At 32.8% G+C, this 22,952-nt stretch overlaps 3 protein-coding genes across 5 annotated transcripts; 2 read left to right on the top strand and 1 right to left on the bottom strand.

Annotated features, from left to right (window-relative positions):
• Positions 1–997: 997 nt before the first annotated feature.
• LOC107028381 (inactive poly [ADP-ribose] polymerase RCD1-like) lies at positions 998–10,076 on the top strand. 3 transcript variants are annotated; one of them, XM_015229424.2, is made up of 8 exons: positions 998–1,329; positions 2,728–2,846; positions 3,206–4,449; positions 4,897–5,138; positions 6,352–6,449; positions 7,526–7,705; positions 7,790–7,885; positions 9,443–10,076. In XM_015229424.2, exons 3-8 carry the CDS (start codon positions 3,329–3,331, stop codon positions 9,497–9,499), a joined length of 1,794 nt encoding a protein of 597 aa, XP_015084910.1. In that variant the 5' UTR covers positions 998–1,329; positions 2,728–2,846; positions 3,206–3,328; the 3' UTR covers positions 9,500–10,076. The 3 variants fall into 3 exon arrangements, 2 of the variants coding, with proteins under 2 accessions (XP_015084910.1, XP_027774665.1); XM_027918864.1 differs by lacking the exon at positions 998–1,329 and adding an exon at positions 1,803–2,189; XR_003579872.1 differs by lacking the exons at positions 7,790–7,885; positions 9,443–10,076 and adding an exon at positions 6,654–6,970 and having other exon boundaries at positions 7,526–7,663.
• Positions 10,077–10,414: 338 nt separating this feature from the next.
• Positions 10,415–14,816, bottom strand: LOC107028897 (probable inactive shikimate kinase like 2, chloroplastic). The gene is made up of 8 exons (XM_015230139.2): positions 14,543–14,816; positions 13,432–13,619; positions 13,162–13,356; positions 12,765–12,826; positions 12,398–12,464; positions 12,197–12,315; positions 11,021–11,197; positions 10,415–10,859 (listed from the first exon to the last, which is right to left on the bottom strand). Exons 1-8 carry the CDS (start codon positions 14,780–14,782, stop codon positions 10,750–10,752), a joined length of 1,158 nt encoding a protein of 385 aa, XP_015085625.1. The 5' UTR covers positions 14,783–14,816; the 3' UTR covers positions 10,415–10,749.
• A 4,065-nt stretch (positions 14,817–18,881) lies between these two features.
• LOC107027200 (probable transcription factor KAN2) lies at positions 18,882–22,548 on the top strand. Its single transcript, XM_015228380.2, has 4 exons — positions 18,882–19,850; positions 20,202–20,278; positions 21,898–21,940; positions 22,099–22,548. The coding sequence occupies exons 1-4, from the start codon at positions 19,268–19,270 to the stop codon at positions 22,191–22,193; spliced, it is 798 nt and encodes a 265-aa protein (XP_015083866.1). The 5' UTR covers positions 18,882–19,267; the 3' UTR covers positions 22,194–22,548.
• Positions 22,549–22,952: the final 404 nt, after the last annotated feature.

Genomic DNA, 22,952 nt, shown 5'->3' with positions numbered 1-22,952 from the left:
CTTCGTGTATAGATAATTTGCTCGTTCTTTTTGCATAAACCCTTGTGAGGGTTTCACACAATTTTACCAGTGTACTACTTTCGAGAAGTATTTGTTTACTTGTATCATATAAAAAACATTATAAAATTCATATATCATTAGCATGATAATATAACAAAATAAAATCTTTCCTTATTTCCTATGATGAAACAAAGAGAAACGAAAGTGAAGACTGTACATACATCTTTTGTGCATACCGCTTTACAAGAAAATTGAACCCCCTCCTTTCTATTGAAGAAGAAATAGAAAAATAGAGATGGGGTAAATAATTAAATTGCCATCCTTCTTTGGGAGAAGTTCATAGTATTCTAACACATTTTTTTTATTTCTTCCTCGCGTGAATGATTTTTTAATTCCACTTTCCTCATTCATCTCCTACTTTTTTTTAACTTTATATTTTAATTTCTAAATTTCGCTAGGCATACCTCAACAATTCAAAAAAATCCGTATATTCAATTAAATCAAATATTAATATTTAGAAAAAATATTATAAAATAAAGAACATCTAAAACTCCACAAAATCTTGATCATAAATTTTGAAATGATGCTTATTTAAAAATTTAAGAAATTAAGCTAATTCACTTCAATAAAATGATTGATAAACATAAAATATGCTCAAATGAAACTAGGTTTTCTGCCCGACAGTGGAAATGAAGGCTATGAATAGACACCATCAACATAGTAACATTATTATTTTTTTTGTTTCTCTGATTTTTTTTTTTTAAAAATATTTTGATGTGACTAATTAAATATAAAAAAAAATATTGAAAAACCAAACACACCTTTAAATAAAGAGGCTAAAGTTGAAAACAACTTTTTCAATAGCCCAACAAAAGGTCAAAAGTATACCAACGGACAAATGACGTCGTTTTAACTATTTTCGAGAACTGAAACGGCGTCGTTGCCTTCACACTACCCCTTTACATAGATAATACCTTCACTAATGGAAGCTACAAGGTAATGTTTGCCGACCTCTCTTTCCTACCTTTTTCGCTGAAAAATATTAATTTTATTTATTTTCTTTCTTTTCGCCCAAGTAACTTACAATATTCAAAGTGTTGAATTTTTCTCACAAACTATAAATGTTATCTTTATTATTAATTATAATAATAATAATTTAGCTGATGAATTTCACAAGCTATTCAGTGAATTCCATCTCCGTATCAACGCCGTCGTCTCGAGATCTCCGTTGCTTTGTTTGATCGTTTGCTTCTCAGTTATCTCTGTATCCTTCGTTCTTTCTTCGAGACGACGACAAAGATAAAGACGACGGCGTTTGATCTATGAAAGGTATATGTTAAAGCAGGGTAAACAAGTTTTTTGTTTTTTCTTTGGTTCACTGCTTGGATCTGGACTGATTTGTATCGATTTGCGTTGTTTTGGAAATGATTGTACTGAATACGAAGTTTCCAGGGTAGATCGGCTCGGAATTCATTTTTCTGGATTTAATTTGTAATAAAATAAAATTTTCCGATTTTGTTTCTATTTATGAGAATTTTTTGATGTTTTTCTTGTTATATAAATCATGAAAAAATGATTTTGCGGCGTCATAAATTATTGAAGTAGCAAGGTTGCATTTTTTTTTTAATTTTCTAGCTAAGGAGAAGAAAAATCGTTCTTTTTGAAGTTTTTTTATCATTACATAAATAATGAAAATTATTTGAATATTGCTGGTTATTTTCGGTGCGGTATGATAAAATATTGAAGTAGAATTTTTTTTTTCATTTTCCAGGTAAGTTTATTGAGGTTTTATATAAACGAAGATAAGATTAAATTAAATATTTTTACACTTGAGCGGAATACTTGATTCGATTATCAGTTCTTAATTAGACATGTGGATTATGTGTCCCAGTTGTTGAGGAAACAATGAGAGGGATCTGACTTATTAAAGGGGTACTTGACCATATGGTGAATTTGCGCGCATGTTTATATTGAAGAATTGAAATATGAGAACAATGCTAACTTTGTATAGCCATGAAAGCTAGTTTGTTAATTGGCGATATCGGCACCTTGACATTTCCACATGGTATTAAGTACGTCCTCAGTATCTTTCCAGTCAAGTAGGCGGCATGTGAAGAAATTAGCTGATTAGAATCTCTGTCCCTCATAGTTCTACTCATAGTCTCTATCGTGGTGTTATTAATGGACAGGTGACTCCTATATATACACTCAGCTAACTCTATGCCAACTGCTTCTGAAATACAGAGGATAGGAGCGTTATCTTGAATATATATATATATGTATATATATATATATAGGGGGACCTGTGCCCAAGAGTTAACAAAAAAGTTCTTACTGTCCAATTGTACACCCAATAGAATAACAAAAAATGATATTTGTCGAGAAGTGCTAAATCATAATATGTATGTATGTATATATTTTGTGGGAGTTACATGTTTGCTGAATTATAAGCTAATTCAAGAAGGTTTTAAAAACAAAAAGGTGAAAAACACAAAAAGTTCACGTGGTTGTTTCTCTGGTGTTTGTTCACGGTTGAATATTAGCTGAAGTTTTCAGAGCAAGTAAGAGATTTAAGTGTAATGCTAATCTTTATTTGTTTGCTAGAAAGATAGTGATAGACCTTAATTCCTTTTTTCTTTATTTATTTAATTTATCTTGAAATTTGGGTTTGGCATTTTTATGTGCATCTTTTTGTCTTCCAATGCTAACAAAAATTATGTTTTTCAGAGGAGGTGAATTAAATTAGCGCGTAAGTTACCTTTGTACAAAGGGAAATTTGTTGACTTGACATCAACATTATGGAGAGAACGTGCTTCTACCGAGATGGCCACTCATTGCAGAATTTGGTAGGTTTTTATAGGCTAGATACATTCCATAAGCATCAGAACAATTTACTGATTTTACGGAGAGATGTTCACTCTTACAGGAAGTAAATAAATTTGGCACATAGTTATATGCATTTAGGCATGAAATTCACTTCTATTTCACAAGAGTGTGCGAAAAATAATTGCTCTTGTTTCGCACACCAAAAAACATGAAATTTACTTCTATTGCTGGACTCAGTTCAGTTAGTGTTAGTTTGCCTTAGCTATGTAACTTTTAACTATGACATGTTCTTTTATGCGAGTATCGTTCTGCTCATATGAAGAGATCCTTATCCATTTTTTTCGAATGAATGACTTTCTAAATGTCTTTCTCCTGCCAGGTTTTGCATTTCGTTCTCCATGATGCGGCTTCTCAGAAATTTGTTATGACAGACCTGTGCTATACTAGTTTAGGATTTAGTCTTTCTGTTAGAAACTTGTAAATAGTAGTTGCCTGTAGATAAATGGAGTCAAACTGGGTTGAAGTGTTAGGTAATGACCGTAGGACAGCTGACGTCGACTCAAAAAGTAAAGTAGCATCTCAGTACGTGGCACGTATAGTTGGAGCTGGCACTGAGAAGCTGGAGGAGCTATCGTTTCAACCAAATTGTAGCTCATTTTATAGCACGCTTGGTAAGAGGAAGAGGACTGTGGAAGGTGAATCTAATTGCAGATCACATCTCAGGAAATCGACAGTTAAGAACTACTCAAATTTCATTAAAAGTGGACTGCCACAACGTGTTTTATATCATCAGAATGGTGAATGGAATGATTTCCCTCAAGATATTGTTCGTATTGTCAAAGAAGATTTCCGTGCAAAGAAGGCTGTGATTGAGGTGAACTTTGGTGGCTTTCATGTAATACTTGATATTCTATATATGGTTCAGGTAAATTTGGTTACTGGATTGGAGAAACCTATTGCCTGGATAGACGAAGCAGGTGGCTGTTTCTTCCCTGATTTATGTCTCGTTAGTTGTAAAGCGCACGACAACATTGAGATCCATTCGCAGAGAACTGAAGGATTCAGTGCTGCTGAGCCAGATAGGGCTACTAATATCAAGTTGCATCTTGAAATAGATATTAATGGACCGAACAATTGCAAATTGGATGAAGGTATGGAAGAGTCAAATGTCCGTGTTAAAAGGATTAAAGTCGATCCTTTAAAAGATAATCAACAATTTGCTGTTGATCAAAAATCATATCCTAAAATGGAAGTAGTGGCAGAAAATCAACAGGATCAGGAAAGTCTGTCTCCTATATTAGAAGATACACTTAAGTTGGTGGATGCAGAATCGGTTAAAACTATGTTTGTTAAGGGAATGAATACCATCTATATGGTGGATATAGTCAAAATTAGTCAATGCTCAAGTAAATATATGCGAAATCGCTTGGAATTGTTTGAGAAGCAGGTTGAGATAACTCAAAAGTATCGTGGGAAATCCAATGTTCGGCATGCTTGGCTTGCCGCTTCCAAAGAGGTAGTATCTACAATTATGAACTATGGCCTTATGCATGGGGCCTGTGGACAGAAGACTAAGCTTGGTGTTGGAGTGCACCTCATTGCCCAGGACTGTGCCTCTAAAAGGTTGGGTAATACTTTGTAATGAGAAATCATTTTTATTGATGATCTCATTATTGTTTGGAGTTCCAATATCATGATCTAGAATGGTTTTTAAATTTATCCAGTTGCTTAGTGGAGATCATTGATCATTGTGATGATGCAGTTCAAATATTTTTACTGTGCTCCTCCTATAACTGCGGGGGGGGGGGGGGTCAGGAAATAAAAAGGGGAAAGAATATCTTAAAAGTACACAATGCTGTGTTCTGAACACATTTGGTTGCGGTTATGATATCATCTCCTGATATTTAATGAAAACATCCCCCCTCCCCCTTAAAAAAAAAAAGAAAAAATGAAAGAAACAATAATTTTGTCAAAACAAAAATAAAAATAATAATTGTCCTCTGTATTCCACTGATCTTATCTTTCAGGAGGATCTAACTTCAGTTTCACTTTTTTTTGTCTCTTCATCAGTGCCGCTAGCTGTGATATTGACGAAAATGGCATCCGTTACATGGTTCTTTGTCGTGTCATTTTGGGCAATGAAGAACTTTTGCATTTTGGCTCTGATCAATCTTATCCAAGCAATGAGAGATATGATAGTGGTGTTGATGATCTGGAGAGTCCTACTTACTATACTGTTTGGAACATGAATATGAATACGCACATATATCCTGAATATGTCGTGAGCTTCAGGATGTCTTCAGGAGCAGAAGGTGTCTTATTTATCTCGTTTTCCTTACATTTAAATGTCAGAATATCATGATTATTATGAAATTAAATAGTGTGTTGATTACCCTGAGTATGTCTCATCTTCCCTTAAAGAGTAACTGCAGCATTTCCTCTTTGTTATTTTTAATATTGCAGTACTTCAGACTTCCAAAGTAAAAGAGTATTTAGTTCACGTTTTATCTCTGAAATCAGTCAAATATTATCTGTTAATTCTACATCCAGGGACCTACTTCCCTTTTAAGAGAACTTGCTTTAAAAATACAATTACTATTTTTGATCAACTAACACAAGAATTCGGATGTGCACCGCTTTGGAGATCATGTCATGTGTTACTACTTCTACTATTTAAAGATGGGATTTTGGGATATTTGCTGCCTGAGAAAAGTTTTGAACACAGAAGTTGGCTCTGGTTTTGAATACTTGTAATGATTATTATGACGTGCAAGACTATTGTTTTGTTATTTGTGAAGTAAATAGCTTTGTAACTTTCTTAACAATTTTCAGGTTGTGTTGTCACTTTCCGCACAATTAATGTTGAGGGTTCGGGTCACTGTGAAAATGACACGTTTCTTAGCCTCGTTATGTGATTGTTCTATTTCTAGTGCCTCACATTGAAGGATCTTGATCTAAACTATTTATGAACTGAGGTTCATCATTATTATATTTTGTTTGACTTCCTTTTTTAGATTTTCAAAATGTATTCGCAACTGCTGAAGGCAGCATTTAATGGAACATTGCTTGGAATCCGTAGATTAATTTGTTTGGCGTCTTCTTTAGATAATTGGGCTTGATAGTCCACTGTTAAGAAGTTTGTGGGACTTTGGCGTACATCGTTGATATTTTATGGGCTTTTGGAGGACATTAAACACGATGGCACTAGCTATTTAGTTGCAGGATGCCTTTTTTTTTTATACATAGGGACTTTCATATCATTATGGAGAGAAGGTTCTAGAGTAAGACTAACTTACCAATGATTAAAAGAGGGAAAGGGAAACTTGCAATCATAATACACTGCTCAAAGGTATTTTTGAAGTAGAGAGATAAAGGTGTTCCACTTATTTAGAGCATGACATATTGATTTATTTATCCAAGGCGTAAAAAGAACATTTATGCCGATTTAACGTGCCATTCAGTAATTGTACTTCTCAAATTACTTAATTACCACTCACTGATGGTTAGTTTGTATTTTATTTCCAGGGGCTCCAATAAAGGAAGAAAGTCGGCTTGATGTCTCCAGAGTTACTTCTCAGGGATCTGAGGAGCGGTTGGACTTGAATAAATTGCCTACAGAATTGGTAATACTTCAATCGACTTGCCCCTCACTCCACCCGATTCCTCGCCCCAAAAAAAAGAACAGCAAGCATTAAAAATTAAGTAAATATAATTGGTTTTTGTTGTTGTTTTGCTAATATGATAAGGTTAGTAAAAAAAGTTTTGAGGGAAAGGTAACTAACGTGAGTTCTATTTTCCTTACTACATCTATATGGGGCAACATGAAGTGCATCTCTTGGCACAAGTTGATTGCTCCAGTGAGTACCTTCTGTGCGCTCGTCTTCAGAAAATCGAACTTTGACTTGAAATAGTATTTGTTGCTGCGGGTGCGCACAAGAATTTGCAATATGAGGTTTGAAGGCTTTGTATCAGCACATATTTTTGTCTGTATATGAATTTTCATTCATTGACAGACCTTGGCGAACTTGTAAGAGGTCGATAAAGTTAGCTTCTCAGAGGATGTGTGAATTCTAAAATTTTGATCATTTTGACAGCAGAACTGTTCTGATGTTGAGCATTGTTGCACTTGATCTCCTCGCTTACGGTAATCTTACTGTTGGAAGAAAGAGAATGATCTCTTCTTTTAGTTGATTCTTCCGAGTCTAAGCAAAGGGTGTGTTTAGTTTCTGTTAGGAACTGTTCTCAAGTTTTAGCTAAAGGAGCATTCAGTATGATGATATCTTGACACCATAGGAAGCAAACTAGGTGATAAATTTCTATGTTTTGGCTTGTGACTTCTGTTGATGTTGGCACGATAATGAGATTGTCAATGCAATTGCTTTACAGAGCACATCTACACGTAGAAACTATTAGGTGCAAGGCAGTTTTGCTTGTTTTATAATTGTTACTGTTCCGTTAGTTAAGAAATAACCTAGTCAAAACTCAAAAGATATATTTCTATTTTTAACCTCTGCCTTCTTCCAGTGTTTGCAATTTTGGATAAAATTTATTCCATTTTGCTCGATTTTTTTCTTCCATTTAATATAATAATTTATTGTTTACGTGCAAAGAAGTATAAAAGTTTCTTTGGATTTTTAGCCTAAGTCTTTCTCATTAAGTTGATATGCTTGTTTTAACATCTCCTGTTTTATGCTACTAGGGGAACTGTCAGCAATATCAATTTGTAAGAAACATACAGCAATCCCGTGGTGTTGGTGTGGGTACCAATAAATCCCCTAAATCCCCCTGGATGCCTTTCTCTATGTTATTTGGAGCTATTTCAGCTAAAGTGTCTCCAAAAGATTTGAAATTGGTTCATGCACATTATGACTTGTTCAGGGTATGTTGTGTTGACAGGTCTAATAATTTTCTTTTTAACTTTCTTCTTACGCCCTGAACCTCTCTCTGTTTTTTTTTTCCTTAGAGCAAGAAAATTTCCCGGAATGATTTCATTAGAAGGCTGAGGTTGATAGTGGGTGATCAGTTATTGAAGTCTACCATAACCAATCTCCAGTGTAAGGTACTGTGCTCCGATCCATATATGATTTGGTAGTTTTGTACTTTCGATGGGGTGTTTGTTGACAACTGCACTTGTCTCGAATTGATATATTAATTTTGGTTTAAGCGAAGTAGGAAAAAAAGGTTGGTTTACCCTTTAGTTTGGGTGGCCAGTTTTTCTCAATAAGTTTAGGCATATGTATCCTTTTGTTTTATATTTCCTTTTTGGTCCAAGAATCTCTCCTCTAGTTTAAAGTGTATTGAGACCTTACTGTTGTCACTATATAGTCAATCTGGTTGTTTGTGTTGGTGGTGGTTGCTAAATTCTTAAATGCCCTTGTTGTGGCGGCATTATTATACTTTCTCCGTTGCCTTTTTCCTTTCTTTCCAAGGAGTGAATTTTATTGTGATGTACTATCATCATCATAAAAATGCTTACAAGTAGGGGCGCGGATTACAGTATGGGCAATGATGAAATCCATTCCCTATATAAGTAATGATCCACTAAATGTTAATGCATGAGATCGTCCTAATATCAGAACAAGAATCTGGTCATTTCAAAAACCTTAAAACTAATTTAGAATCTAAATGCTAGACTACATAGATGTCTTAATGTGATTAATTTATGTAGAGGACATGCATGTCAACTGGTATACTTTAGAAGTGGCTCTGGGGTTAATAATATCATTAATACACTCAGCTTTCACTTTATTGTACCCAAAAATATTTTTATAATGAAGTTAGTAACTTTACCTAAATATCATAGAAATCACTGAACTATATTTTTAATAGAAGTCTGTTACTGAGGAGAGAAGCTAAAATTTGCCTGAATATCATGGAGTCGCTTAGAGGGAAACAAATAAGACATTCTGTATGATAATTTGAGTAAAGTGAATGATTATTTTAATTACAAAACATTGTTTAGTGACTTCTAGTGATATTTAGACAAAGTTGAGTGACTATTGACTTGTAAAGTACCACTTTGTTCCTCTTGTATCCTGGATATAAAGTACCATTTTGTTCCTCTTGTATCATCCTGGATGTGTAGGGAATGATGGAATGGCCTCAAAGGGTTAATTAAAGCTTTCAATGAATTCATTATATCAGTGTTTTCATGGTACATGACAAATTTGTATTCCAATAAATCAAAAACTAGATTGATTAGGAATTGAGTGGCAAGTGCAATTTTGACTCTTTAAGTATACCATTTATTTGACCTGAAGTACGAGGTACTGCATATATTTTTACCTGGATCTTTGAATTTCTCAGATGTATGGGTGGAACTTGTGAGGTCTCGTTACATGACGTGACTTCTCTTGGTGAAACATCTTCCTGGGTTTATTTTATTAGTCTGGTTGGTATAGGTCTTTACACGTCTTACTTATTAGTACATCTATTTGGGCCTTCCCTTTGTTGCTGTATTCTCTGTCGTCTCTTTTGCTTCTTTTATGTGGTGGGATTTATATATTCTACTCTTGGTAAGTAAATGGATGTGCAGTTGGTAAATGCAGGCTACTGAATGAATAGTATAGAATGTTTTTTGAGGGGGGCTTTAGAAGTTTGTTCTTTATGTTTGCAGCCGCCTTCCGCATCTCCATGCTTTATGAATGTGCCGAGTGGGGACAGTAATTGTTGAGGCTGTCTGTACCAGCAAGGGTGGCTCGCTTCTTGGTGGCGAAGAGTCCACTTTTATGAATCAAGCGTCGTCCTCTTCTCTCTATCTCTCTTTGTTTTTGGTGTTATGTAGCTTTAGTTTCTTTGAACATTTTGTGATTAGATGCAGTTATGTCGAGACTTGCACCTTCTGTTCTTCTATATATGCGACTTCCAATTCTCTCCTGTCTGTGATGGCAATAATTGGTGCACAGCAGAAGTTACTGGAGCTTAAATTGGTTTTAGGTTGGGTGATGTGCGACCAACTACGTTCCCCACCCCACCCCCTGCCATTGAAAATACTTTCTATTTCAAGGTGGCATCTTAAAAGTGCCGCTAGTCGGTTTAATCATGGTTTGAAGAGAATAAAACTGTAGCAAACATCGGTGGCGTTGTATTTTAACAAAAGCTTAGGCGTTGTACTGTTATCACTTTAAAGCTGAGGGGTTAAATTTTTCCTTTCTGAGTTTCCCTCGTTTTACTTGCATTATCATGTTTCTATAATTCACTTGCCTAAAAACTCTTGAACATTGTTATAATAGCCTTCTATTATAAACTTGTAATATTTCACTGGTACAATATGAATTTCTCTAGAATCGATTTTCATGTGTACTGCATATAGCAATAGAGGTACACTCTCTGCGAAATTATTCCTTAATAACTACTCAAATATAATCTAATCCACATAATTTTTTAGTTCAGGAAAATTGTATTTAACGTATGCTCATCAATTATGCAGATAAACTTCACGGGGAAAAAATATTGTTATTCTTTACATCCATATATTCTTTTTGGTTGAATTTGTTAATAATTACATTCTTTCGTTTTGCTAAGTGATACGTAAACATTAGATATAATTATATTATACGTATGTAAGAACACCTCACTAATGCAGTCATAACAATGAAAAAGGTGTTACTGTATTAGAATAAAGAATGAATATAAGCAACAATTGTGGCAATTATTCACAGCATACAAAATTGACCATCTTCCTCAATAAAAAAAAATCTGACTAACCGGATGGCCTTCGGGGCTCAATGGCAACTTTCTGGACAATTAATACACGCCAGGACCTTAGTCTTTTCTTTCCCTTAATATAGAAAGATCATGTTGAGAATATCCAACTTGATATCCTCAAGAAGAAATTTTTTAATTTTGATACATTGATACAAGAGCCTAAGAGTAGAGAAAAATAGTTACGTTTAGATATATATACTGTGATTCTGCTATGAGTTATGACCGCGGAGAAGATGCATCAAGGCTCGTTGATGGATCCCAGCCTGGGGGTTTGATGTCTGGCCAATCACCTCGGCAGCCCAACCTTATGTATAAACTCTTTTTCCCTTCAGAGCAGAACAAAATAACAGTAAGGAACATATGACAAGCTTGTGCAGACTTCTGGTTCATGCCAGAGGATGGGTTCATCTTATATCCACAACAAACTCAAAGTTCATTTGTGAACAACTAAGAATAGAACAAAGCATGAACATGAAACTTAGCGTACCTGGAAGGTCTTTATCTGCCAATATTAAGCGCTTAAGGGCACTAAGCACAGCCTGAGCTACTGCTTTTGAATAGTTAGGATCCCAACCTCCAAGCTTGACTACCACTTCCGCATTAGAGTAACCACGACCACTATCTTGCATATTCCTTTTTGCCTCCTCTTTTGCAGATTCTTCATCTGAAATTGATATTAGCAAAGACAAAGACGAGCTTAAGAAATATGACAAAAACTCCCATTATAATTTGGTGGTGCACTTGGTAGGTGTGAACTGTTTGAGCACAACAAAGAAGGGTTTCTTAATGGGTTGTACTGTATGTATGGGGTCCTCCAAAGGATACTGTTTGCTATACCCCCAGTCTGGTCCCCGTGTTGCAAGAGAGGTGATGTCATGTTCCTACAAAATTTCAACATGGACTTGAAAGTTGAAGCCCCATTTACTTTTGATGCTCCTTGCTTACTCCAGTTGCTCTCAGTTTAATGATCAATTATCCGCACTTGATCAGGTGTTAGCCAGTGATTCTAAGTGGTGCTACTCAGTGATTCTATAATGCAATTTTGGGTTTCTTCCTATAGTTGTCTACTAAGTTTGATTCACATAGGGGTTCACAGAAGCACTTAGAATCAGGAGAACCTTGTTTCTACCTCAGTTCCTATTTTCATGTCCATTTGTTATCTCTTTCTCTGTGTAAGTTATATAGTATCAACAGTAGAGAGATGTTTCTAGCAATTGAAAGACTCAAAAATAATCAGATAAAGAAAATATACTACTTTTATGCTAAAACTAATATTCCCAGAGGTGGACTAGTTTTTGTGATTTTTCCTTTTTTCACCTTATTTGTAGTCCACATGTACATACCTATATTGGCCTGTCAACTAAGGAATTTACCACTTCCCTTGAGTCGATTCAGAGAAGCATTCACTACAAATACCAATTTATGATGCCACATGCAAGCAGAGCAGTTTGTCAGCTGATTTATGATGTACACTTAAGTTCTTCATTCCTTGCTCAAAAAAAGAAAAAAGTTGTAATAACTACGTATTCTGACACTGCTCGACTATCTAAAGAAGGGGATTGGAAACACATGGACGGTAAAAAAAGAGCGATATAACAATAGATAGGCTTGTAAAACATACTGTACATCCAAAAGAAGGGGAGAGAGAGCTTAGTTTCCTAACCTGTAGCTTGAGAAAGGGAAAGCCAGACTGTGAATCCAGCAAAAAGATGCCTCCATTGGTTCACTCTTCCAGCAGCGCCTTTCTTCCCTCCCAAGGTTGCAATAACAGCACGGGCTTGGCTAAAACAAGAATCAAATATAAATACATTTCTACTTCCAGTTCCAAGTGAAATGAGTAAGATATGCAAGACAAAGTAAATACCTACTCAGACTCTCTAGTATAGCACTTTCTGCTTCTGCTACAGCATCAGACCCCTCCTCATTAACCCCTGGAATTGGTTAGAGAAAAATTGAATAAAGAAAAGAAAAAGGAAGTGAAGCCAAACAAAGAGCTACTATGCCTTTAGATGTTAGAGAAAGTAAATAAATTGTTCCAGTGAGTATCATTGACACATGTTCAAATTCCAATATTTGCTTTATCTCTTGCCTTAGTTATTTGCTTTATCATTGTGCAGTTGTGAGAATTCAGATCTTCCATGTAAACAATTCTTTTTCTATTGCTCTTCCTTGTAAAACTTATTGTTTAACAATAATTATCTTCTGTGAAAAGAAAAATGGATGTAACTCACACGTTTCCATTGATTGCTTGGCATATGTTTCTAGCAGCTCCTTTGTACAAAGTGGAGTGTACCTAACCACCATAAGAGTTGAACGAAAATTTAGAAGATCTTGACTAAAGAAGCAAGCAAGAATCCCAAGCGTGCAGGGGAAAGAGGAAATTGCAGTAACATAATGCAAATGGACGACCATGAATGTGGAAAAATAAAATTATAACTAATCCATATCTTTTGTCAAGTCAAAAAAAAGATTTTTAAGGAAAACCACCATTCAGGCTATTTATCATGATCCATTCATCTCTTTTCACCTAGGTTCGGTGAAAGAGGACTAATATATGGCATATACGAATACTGTAGCTCCGTCAGTGTATGCAGCATTATCATTTACTCATGAAAGTGAGGAACATACCCTAGTCCAACAGCCAGTTCTCGAGCAATCCTCTGGTTGATTTCAGTTGATTCCCCAACTAAGTATATTGATGTTCCTCTAAGGAGTTGTGTAATTCCAGCACTTAGGGACTCCCAAGACTCCACAATGTCAGGCCATTTCAACTCGGAGTTTTGCTTCTTCAAGCTAATTACTAATTGATCTTCATCTATGTACCTACACGACACGATTTGTTTCATAAAACGTCGCAAAAGGATAAAACAGATTCACTAAAATTATGTTTTCATTTACCATATTGTCTCTGCAGGTTTTATTTTCTCATACAGAGTACTGGTTTCCATGAGAGTCCGAACAATTCCAGATTGCTGTACTCTAATTGCTAATGAGCTCTCATTTGCATCTACATATATATCCTTAGGAGTTACATCTCCCTGCCCAAGTTCTAATCTTAGCTCCACCTCAGAGGAGCCATCTGAAAACTGCATAAGTTCCACAATTTGGTCGAAAAGAGAAGCAAACTCATTCTGAATAATAGCAAAGTTTACAGGTAGTTGATACTATCTTAAAAGTTTACTACCAAATACAATAAGAACAACACTCACAGTGAAATTCCACACTGGGTTAAGGTAGAGTGTATGCAGACATCACCCCTACCTCGTGGAGGTAGATTTTACAAACAAATACTCAGAACAAATTGTTGGATACAGGTTACTATGTAGACTTACACCTTGTTTGGATGGTTGTTACCCGTTGTATTGCATTGTATTGTTATTTAAAGTACAATGTCTATTTTGATTGTTACTTATATTCCATTGTATTGTATCGTTTAAATCCATATCGTTAGTTAACAACGAAATGACCCATTTTGTATCTTAGTATTTTCTTCTCATTTTGTCTCTACTTATTATTTACTAATAATTCTTTTTTATCATGTACCCTACCTTTTCATAGTGACTCTGCCCGTATCCTACAACTTCTTGTAGGTTTGCCAATCAAGTTATGAATGTGTAACATTATATAATGACGGAGGACGATACAATCAATACAATTGTTGTATTCATTAAACAACATAATATGATACAATACACTACAATACATAATATGTATTAATGCAATTTCCACATATAATATGCATCATTTGGGTAGCTCGAATTTGCAAATAAACGTTAACAATAATTAGACTTAAAGATGTGTTTGGTACTACTTAAAACATTTAATCAAAATATACGAAAATTAATTACTAAACAAATCTGTTATTTGATTGAACGTAATGATAAGTTGCATATGTCAGTGGCAAAAAAGTAAAATACAGTTTTCCCCAAAAGAAGATGAATTTTGCGTAGCAGCCAAGTGAGTGTATGATTAAAGTATTCATGTACTTAAATGAAAAATCAAAAATTACCTCGTAATGCGTGTTATTTGTGGAAGCAGTAGGAAGATTGCTGCAATGAAGGCATGGATTGATTTTTCTGAAATTACTGTAATCGAAACGGGGAATTGCAGAATAAAAGGTCGCAATAGATGGGAATGTGAGTTTTGAGTAAGGAGAAAAAGTTTTTGGAATTGAGAGTGAAGCTTTAATGGGGTTTTGGTAGAGAAAACTGAGAGCCACTGAAGAAGAAGAAGAGGAAGAAGAAGCCATGTTTGCTTCTCTGTTTCTTCTGAGAAAAAATGGAGCAGATAAGAAATATAGGCTTTTTGAGAATTTGCATATAGCTCCCCTTAGTTTGATGAAATTACATATAGCTCCCCTTAGTTTGATGAAATTACATATAGCTCCCCTTAGTTTGATGAAATTACATATAGCTCCCGTTAATTTAAACTACTTACGAATTTTTTAAATTCTTGCAAACTGTATCTTTTGAGCTATATTTTGAACAAAATTATCCATGTACCTTACATGTATTATTCTCCAACTCTAAAAGAATAACACTATTTTTACTATTATAATTTTATTTTTAAGAACTTGAACTATTCATTTTAGAGATAATTGTATATAATAGCAAACTAATAACTTAAAATAAATGGAGAAACTGCTGTTTGATTTAATTATGCCCCATAGCAAATGTTTGTCAAAGTTTGCCAGTCCCCTCTCTCCCAAAACTCTCGCTCTCCATTCTCCCATTCTCGCTCGCCACTCTCCCTCTGCTCGCCTCTCTCGCTTTATACAACAAAAGTGTATAAATTGTGTTTTCATTTTGTATAAAGCGAGAGAAAATTGTATATACACATGCAAAAACATATATCTTTGTGCTATGCACTTAATTATACAATTTACAAATATTTTACTTCGATTCAATTGTATACAAATGCAAATTTTATACAAATATTGCAACGAAAAAGGCCGGAAAATACAATTGCGAATTATACAATTGCACTGAAATACAATTTTCTCTTGCTTTATACAACAGAAGTGTATAAATCGTGTTTCTGTTTTTATATTAAGCGAGAGAAAAACATATATCTTCTTCCTATACACTATAATTATACAATATACAAATATTTTACTTCGATTCAATTGTATGCAGAGCAAATTTTATACAGATATTGTAGCGAAATAGGTCAGCGAATTATACAATTGTGCATTACACAATTGCAGCGAAATAAGCCAGCGAATTATACAATTGCAGCGAAATAGGCCAGCGAATCATACAATTGTATATGTATAGTGATACCAGCGAATTATACAATTGTTTATGTATAGCGAATTATACAGTTATATGTTTGCTACGAAGCGCAATTATGCAAACTTTGCTATAGCATACAAATATGAATTTTTTGTTTGCTATATGTGAAAGCCCTTCATTTTACGTCCAGCGACAAAATGTAGTAATTATGTAAACAATATTAATAAATTTTTAAAAGTTTATCTTAAAGTAAATTGCGTCATATAAATTAAAATGAACGAAAACAAAATATTTGATTGTACGGACTACTGTGTATTGTGGGCCCAAATATCCTAGTAGTGTCATTTCTCGTTTTTTTTGCCATGAGCATGGAATTTTGAGGAAAAAGGAAAAATAAGAGAAAACTATGGGCGAGAAAAAAAAAACAGAATATTTTTTAGCGGAAAATAAAGACAAAATGAGCTATAGACACCACATAGTAGAAGATTATGATTTTACCCTTAACAAAATTTAACTGTTAATTGTATTGAGTTTGCTCATAACTAAAAGTTAATTAATTAATGGGGTCTTATCAAAATAAAAAGGAGGATAATCCAATGAGTTTTTATCATAAGATATATTGGGGATTTTCTATAAGGTTCACTTGATAAAAGTCTCAAGAAAGATTCAATATGTTTCCAAACTTTTTTGGCTAATTTGGTCAGTCTTATAATAGGAGTGATCCTACACCTATGTCAAATATACATTGTTTGGATAATGAGAGTGTGACCATTATTATTTAATTAGTCATGTTTTGTGATCAGGATTGTGGTGGAGTGACATTTATACATTGTTTGGATAATAAAAGTGTGACAGTTACTACTTCATTAATCATATTTTGGAATCAGGTTGTGGTGGAGTGATGTTTGTCGTAGATTATCAGTTCCATGAAATTTTGAATCTCAATAATTATAGTAGGCCTCGTCCAACCCCTAACTGCCTCAACCTTGGATGAATTCACCCAATATCCACTTTGAAAATCACGTATCCCAAAAATGCCTCAAAATCAAGCACATATTCACACTTCGAGAATTTACCTTACAACTTTTCTTTCCTCAACCTCAAAAGCACAATTCTCAAGTTATGAAATCAATTGGAAAATACATAATTAAATCAAACCACGCACGATAGGATTGAGTTTAAGTAATTAAATCATAATAAATGAAATCCATAAAGACAAGAGGTCTGCGTTGAAATCTTACTGGAGATTTGATTTTCTTCTGAAGTCTAATAACTCTTAACTCGAGATCTCAGCTTGAGCCTCGTTAAAAATATATATCATATTTTGTGGCTACGGTATAGGGAAAATCATACTAATATTCTTTTTTTGCCAAGCATATATGGTGAATGGTCAACTCTTGTATGAGCATGTCTTTTTTTTTTTTTTGTAGGGTCTATTTTTATATTATTATTTGTTTGGAGAATTTTCCTTTGTAGTCGAAACAAATCTTCCTATTTTGAGAAATGTGTATATCGTGAAATTTTGTAACTACATATAAAAAATCAGATAAATTACATAATTTGGATATATTCATTTGCTTCTTAAAACTTATGTATCGAGTGAAAGTAGATATCTCAGGAAGATTTATAAATACCTATATTTTAGCCATATAATTGAAAATAAATCGTTATTGTTTATTGTTATAAATTTATACTTAATTGTGAAAATTAAATGTTCCGAGATAATGAGTAAGTTTTAATTTATTTTTAAAAAAACTTAAAATAGTTTCATTATTTCTAAATTTGAATTTAAAATTATATGAAATTTCGAATCTCAATAACTAAAGTAGGCCTAGTCCAGCCTCTAACTGCCTCTACTTCAGACGAATTCACCTTGATATTCTCCCTAGACACCACGTGTCTCAAAAATGACTCAAAATTAATTTCAAAATATCGAACTTCGAAAACTTTGCATACAAACTTCTCAAAATAGTTCACCGTTTTTAAATCTGAACTCGAAATAATTCATCATAATTCAGTAGTAAGACTAAATTCAAAAAATTAAATTTCAAAAACTTTGTATATAAACTTCTCAAAATAGTTCATCCTTTTTGAATATGGACTCGAAATAATTCATCATAAATCGGTGATTAGTAAGTTTCATTATTGGTACAATATGGGAATTTGTGTAAAATCATTTCATGTGAATGTATATAGGTCTAGAAATTCTGTGGTTGTCTGGCCACCAACCCTTATAAAATGAAAAATACTGTCTAACATAGATTATGGTAGTACTGTTGTGATTGATTCATTCTTAATTAGAAATTTTGGATTTGAATTTTAAGTATGAAATTTTTTTTGTTAGAATGTTATCTTTGAATAAATTTTACTAAATTGGAGCTTCAACGTGGACTCCAAATGATGAATAAGAATCCAAAAAAGAATAGTAAAATATGCGCCCCTTTACATACTTTCTCCATCATGATTTACTTACGAAATATTTTTTCTTATTTAATTTCTACTTTTTCTTGTCACATTTAACAAATTATGGAATAATGGTTTTTTTAATTATACTTTTAGTTTATTAACATTGAGTTGATGCCTTTAAAAAATATACTGAGTAAATATATTTGAGATTCTATTAATTAATAAAAATAAAATGAAAAATTCATTATATCAATCGTTATTTTTCTTAATAAGTATGTCAAGTCGAATTACGACAAGTAAATGAATAGACTTTTACTCTGTCACATTTCCACGTCTCATAAAAATTATAAGTCCGCATTATTTTTTTTTTCTTTATTATATTAGTAGTTGATTTGTTCATTTTTAAGTCCACTTTAATTTTACACATCTTTTGAAAAAATATGATAACATGAATATTTTGCAATATTATTCATATTAATTGATGTTTAGTATTAAATTGTAAAAAATAAAAATTTAATTTTAAGAAGTAAATATGAAAAAAAAATTATCTTTCCTTAAAATTCAAAATTCATAAAATTTAAATTTTGAATATTTTCGCCCAGTTAAATGAAAAGACCCCACTCTACCCAACCTCTCCCCCACATTAGCTCCCTCAAGTGTCATTTTCTAAGATATACAACCTCACACACAAAAAAAACAACCACTCAACCCCCAAAAAAATAAAAATAACAACCACTCACTTCATTTATACCTTGTCCTTTCTTCTACCTCCTTTCTCTTATTTCTCAATCTCAAATCCCTACAAATGACCTCAAATCCCAAAGGAAAAATCCACAATTTTCTCTCCCTCCTCCTATCTCATTAATTTCCTAAAAAATAATCCATCTTCTAGTGTATATACATGTCATAAGCTAAAAAAGAAAAAAACAACTAGCCAAAATGAAGAAAACCTAGAGAGCAACAAAGAAGAGAAGAAGAAAAAGGGGTGAAGAGAAAAAAAAAATTGAATCTAGCTATGTACTAAAAGTTTTTTTTTTTTGAGACTCTCGAAATTCGAACAGTGCCACGTAGAAAAACAGAAGTAACAAGGATATATGGAACTATTCCCAGCACAACCAGACTTATCCCTAAAAATCAGCCCACCAAACATCAAACCTTCATCATCAACATGGAAGAGGAAAATTACAAGTGAAGATGATATGCATATGGATTTAGGGTTTTGTAAAAGAGCTCATGTGGTGGAATCAACAAATCCTATTAACACTTCTTCTTCTTGTTTTGACCTTTCTTTATCCAATAATCCAACTAAACCTAATTATAACAACCCTAATTCTTCCCATCATTTACATAATCTCCAAAATTACAACATCTCACAACAAAATCAAACTATAATAAGAGGCATTCCGGTGTATCATCAAAAGCCCTTTAATACTACTACTACTACTACATTTCCTATAACTTGTTCACCTTGTTCTATTATCAATAATAATAATATTAAGAACACAATTAGTTCTTGTGTCTCTACTAGACCTAATTTTCAACAAGGAGGGTTTTTTAGATCAAGATTTTTATCAAGATATTCGACTAAACGGAGCACTAGGGCTCCAAGGATGCGTTGGACAAGTACTCTCCATGCTCATTTTGTTCATGCTGTTGAGCTCTTGGGTGGCCATGAAAGTAAGCTTCTTCATATCCCTTATGCACTTTGAATTTCACAATGGTTTCACTACAAGAAAACTGTGAATTACACGGGGATTAGTATAAAATTCGCAGAAAACTTATTTTTCTGTAAATTTTCATACTGATTTCCAGGAAATCCCCATATAATTCGCAGTTTTCTTGTAGTGTTGGATCTCCTTTTATCAATTTAACGAATCAGAGCGACAAAGAACTGACATAAGGTTCAATTTTTTATCGAATAGACTATGATAGGACGCAGAGCTATATTTTCTTTTTACTTAATTAAGAGTCACTGTTAACTAAGTAAAATAATGGAGAGAATATTATGTTTTTTTTTTGGGTATTTAGGAGCAACACCAAAATCAGTTCTTGAGCTTATGGATGTCAAAGATCTCACCTTAGCACATGTTAAATCCCATTTACAGGTAATTTTTCTATACATCTTACTAATTATTTTTTCTTAGTATGCCACTACATCAAATTAAAATGATTTTTTAGCGGTAACTAATCAACAATAATAGTTTAATTGTCGTCAAGTATATTTTTAGAGGCAATTGACACTTTTTGTAAATATCTCTAATGACAATTGACTATAACTGATAAAAAATTTAATACTTTTGGACAATATGCACATTTATTACTACTAAAAATTGTTTCCACCGTATTAATTCTCTTTCATTTGAAGTTGTTTCAATGTGTTTATTAACTACAACAACTTTAGTGATTTTTGAAAAAAAAAAGGTTTTGATTCTACATTTCAAATTCCAATGCTATCTTTTTCCTTTGCAATGCCAGGCTTTTTTTTATGCAGCTTTTTTTCCTTTTTATATACTTTGTGAGAACCAAACATCCATTCATGTGTAGTGTGAAAGGAATAGTACTAGTAAAAGTTAAAAAGGGTGAGTTCAATTAGAGAGAGGAGAAAAAGTCTCCATATAATGATTCATCAATAATTACATCAGGTGGACAAGGAAAACAAGTTAACACTATTTCCTTATTAATCCATTCGAAAACCTAGATTTACAACATGACATAGCTAGCAGCGGATTAATCCTTAAGGTGAATTGTACGTGCATTTATTAACTTCAGAAAAAATTATATATATATATATATATATATCTTGATGACATAGCCGGAAGTGGACCATCCCTCTAGGTGAGGTGTACGTCCATCCGTTAACTTTTTTTGAAAAAATTATGTATATATATTTATATATATCTTGAAAAACTGACAGAAATTAGATATAATTAACAGTGCACCCATGAAAAATATAAGAGTGTCATTGTGTTGCTAGTACAAGCTAGAGGATCTACCTAAGAGACCTGGCTCCTGGGTTTTAATCCAGCTAGAGTGTTTATTTCACTGTTTTTATTTTAAGTTTATCTAAGAGCTCATATTTGAGCTAAGGTAATATTTGTGCATCCAAAATCGTCAAATCCTGTTTTCACATCTGGACATAACAAAGTAGTTTCAAACTCTTGTAGGAGGATAAGATTCTATTATTAAAAACCGAAAAAGTATTAAAAATACCTCTAAATTTTGCTAGAATATACAGGTATATTTCACTCATATTGCAAAATCGGATAGTAATTGAATTTACTAGTAAGTTACTATATATATTTTTGCCTTTTTCATATTTTTGGAGAAAGGAAGTGCTGCTGTACTAGTACATGACACAGTGATCATATCTCAATGATATCTCCATATCTTTATAAATTGTTAGCAACACAGAAAACTGTTTCAACTTTCAAGAACTTCATGTAATTGGTCATTTGTAAGAGTATTAAGTACTAGTACATGTTATTTATGAGCACTACCAAAAAAAAAATCTTTTTCTTTTACAATTTTTTTATTCACGTGTGATATGTTTAAAATTGTAAAATTAACAAATATTTTAATATATTTGACATATTTTTAACTTATAATCATATAATTCAAATGTCTTTTTTATTTTTTTAAACTATATATGTACCAAATAAAAAAAAACAAATAAATTATTGGCGCAAATAATGCTATTAAATAAATTTTCTCATATATCTTGCAGATGTATCGGACTGTAAAGACAACTGATAAATCAGCTTCTTCAGGTTAATTATTCACCTCTTAGCATATGATTAAATTATTATTGTAGCTATTTAATTCTCTAAAAAAATATTGAGTCCTTATTAACTTTTTGTTATGTCAAGAACCAAATTTTAATTAATATTTTTTTCATTTTTAATTTTTTTCATTGAATATATTTTAGGCCAATCTGAAGTATTCGATAATTTGTCATCTGGAGATACATCAGAGGAATTGATGGTTGATGAATATTTTGATTCGAAGTCTAAATTGATATAATAGATGAATTTACTTGACACTCAAAGACTCTGAATTTTGTATCTGCCTCTGGTCGAAAATGAAGAATGTTCAAGAAAGTTTGTTCAACAAGATGAAAGGAATATTCGTGGTGAACTTTCATATGTGAAATTTCATATGCTATTATAAAAAATTATTCCCAAAAAAACGAATTTGTATTTCTTTTTATAGCCAAAAGGGTCTTAGGGCGAATGCTAAACCCTAGTAAATAATGATGGACCTATATATGTGGAAATTGGTTTTTGTGCCAAAAGCAAAGAGGGCACCAGTTATTCAATAGTGTAAAGAATTTTTATAATATTTTCTTAGTATAATATTTGACGTGGTTGAAATGTTATTTATTTTATTTTTCATAATTATCGTATCAGATTTGTCGCAAATAATAATGATTTATTATTACAGTTAACTTCATAGTGTAAAATATTATACATGTAAAATGAATTATTTTGATTTTTTTCCAATGTTATTTTAGTAGTTGATGTGGCTTCTTCATATAGGTTGAGTGCAACTTTTATTTCTATCAACCCAAAAAGAATATGATTAGTGAAATGAGAGCAAAAGTAAGAAAAAGAAAGGTATAAAATTAATTAAAAGTAAATAAAAAAGATATGTCTATCTTTTTCTCAAAAATTTACTTTTCTTTTCATCTTGTGTGCATGCATGCATGATATAAAAAAAGTTATTCTCTTCAATGGCAATGACCTTTATTGATATACATTAACAAATTAACTGAATATCTAT

This window comes from Solanum pennellii, chromosome 8, assembly GCF_001406875.1.
Source record: "Solanum pennellii chromosome 8, SPENNV200".
In the NCBI taxonomy this organism is placed as follows: domain Eukaryota; kingdom Viridiplantae; phylum Streptophyta; class Magnoliopsida; order Solanales; family Solanaceae; genus Solanum; species Solanum pennellii.
This window is presented reverse-complemented; position numbering and strand designations above follow the sequence as displayed.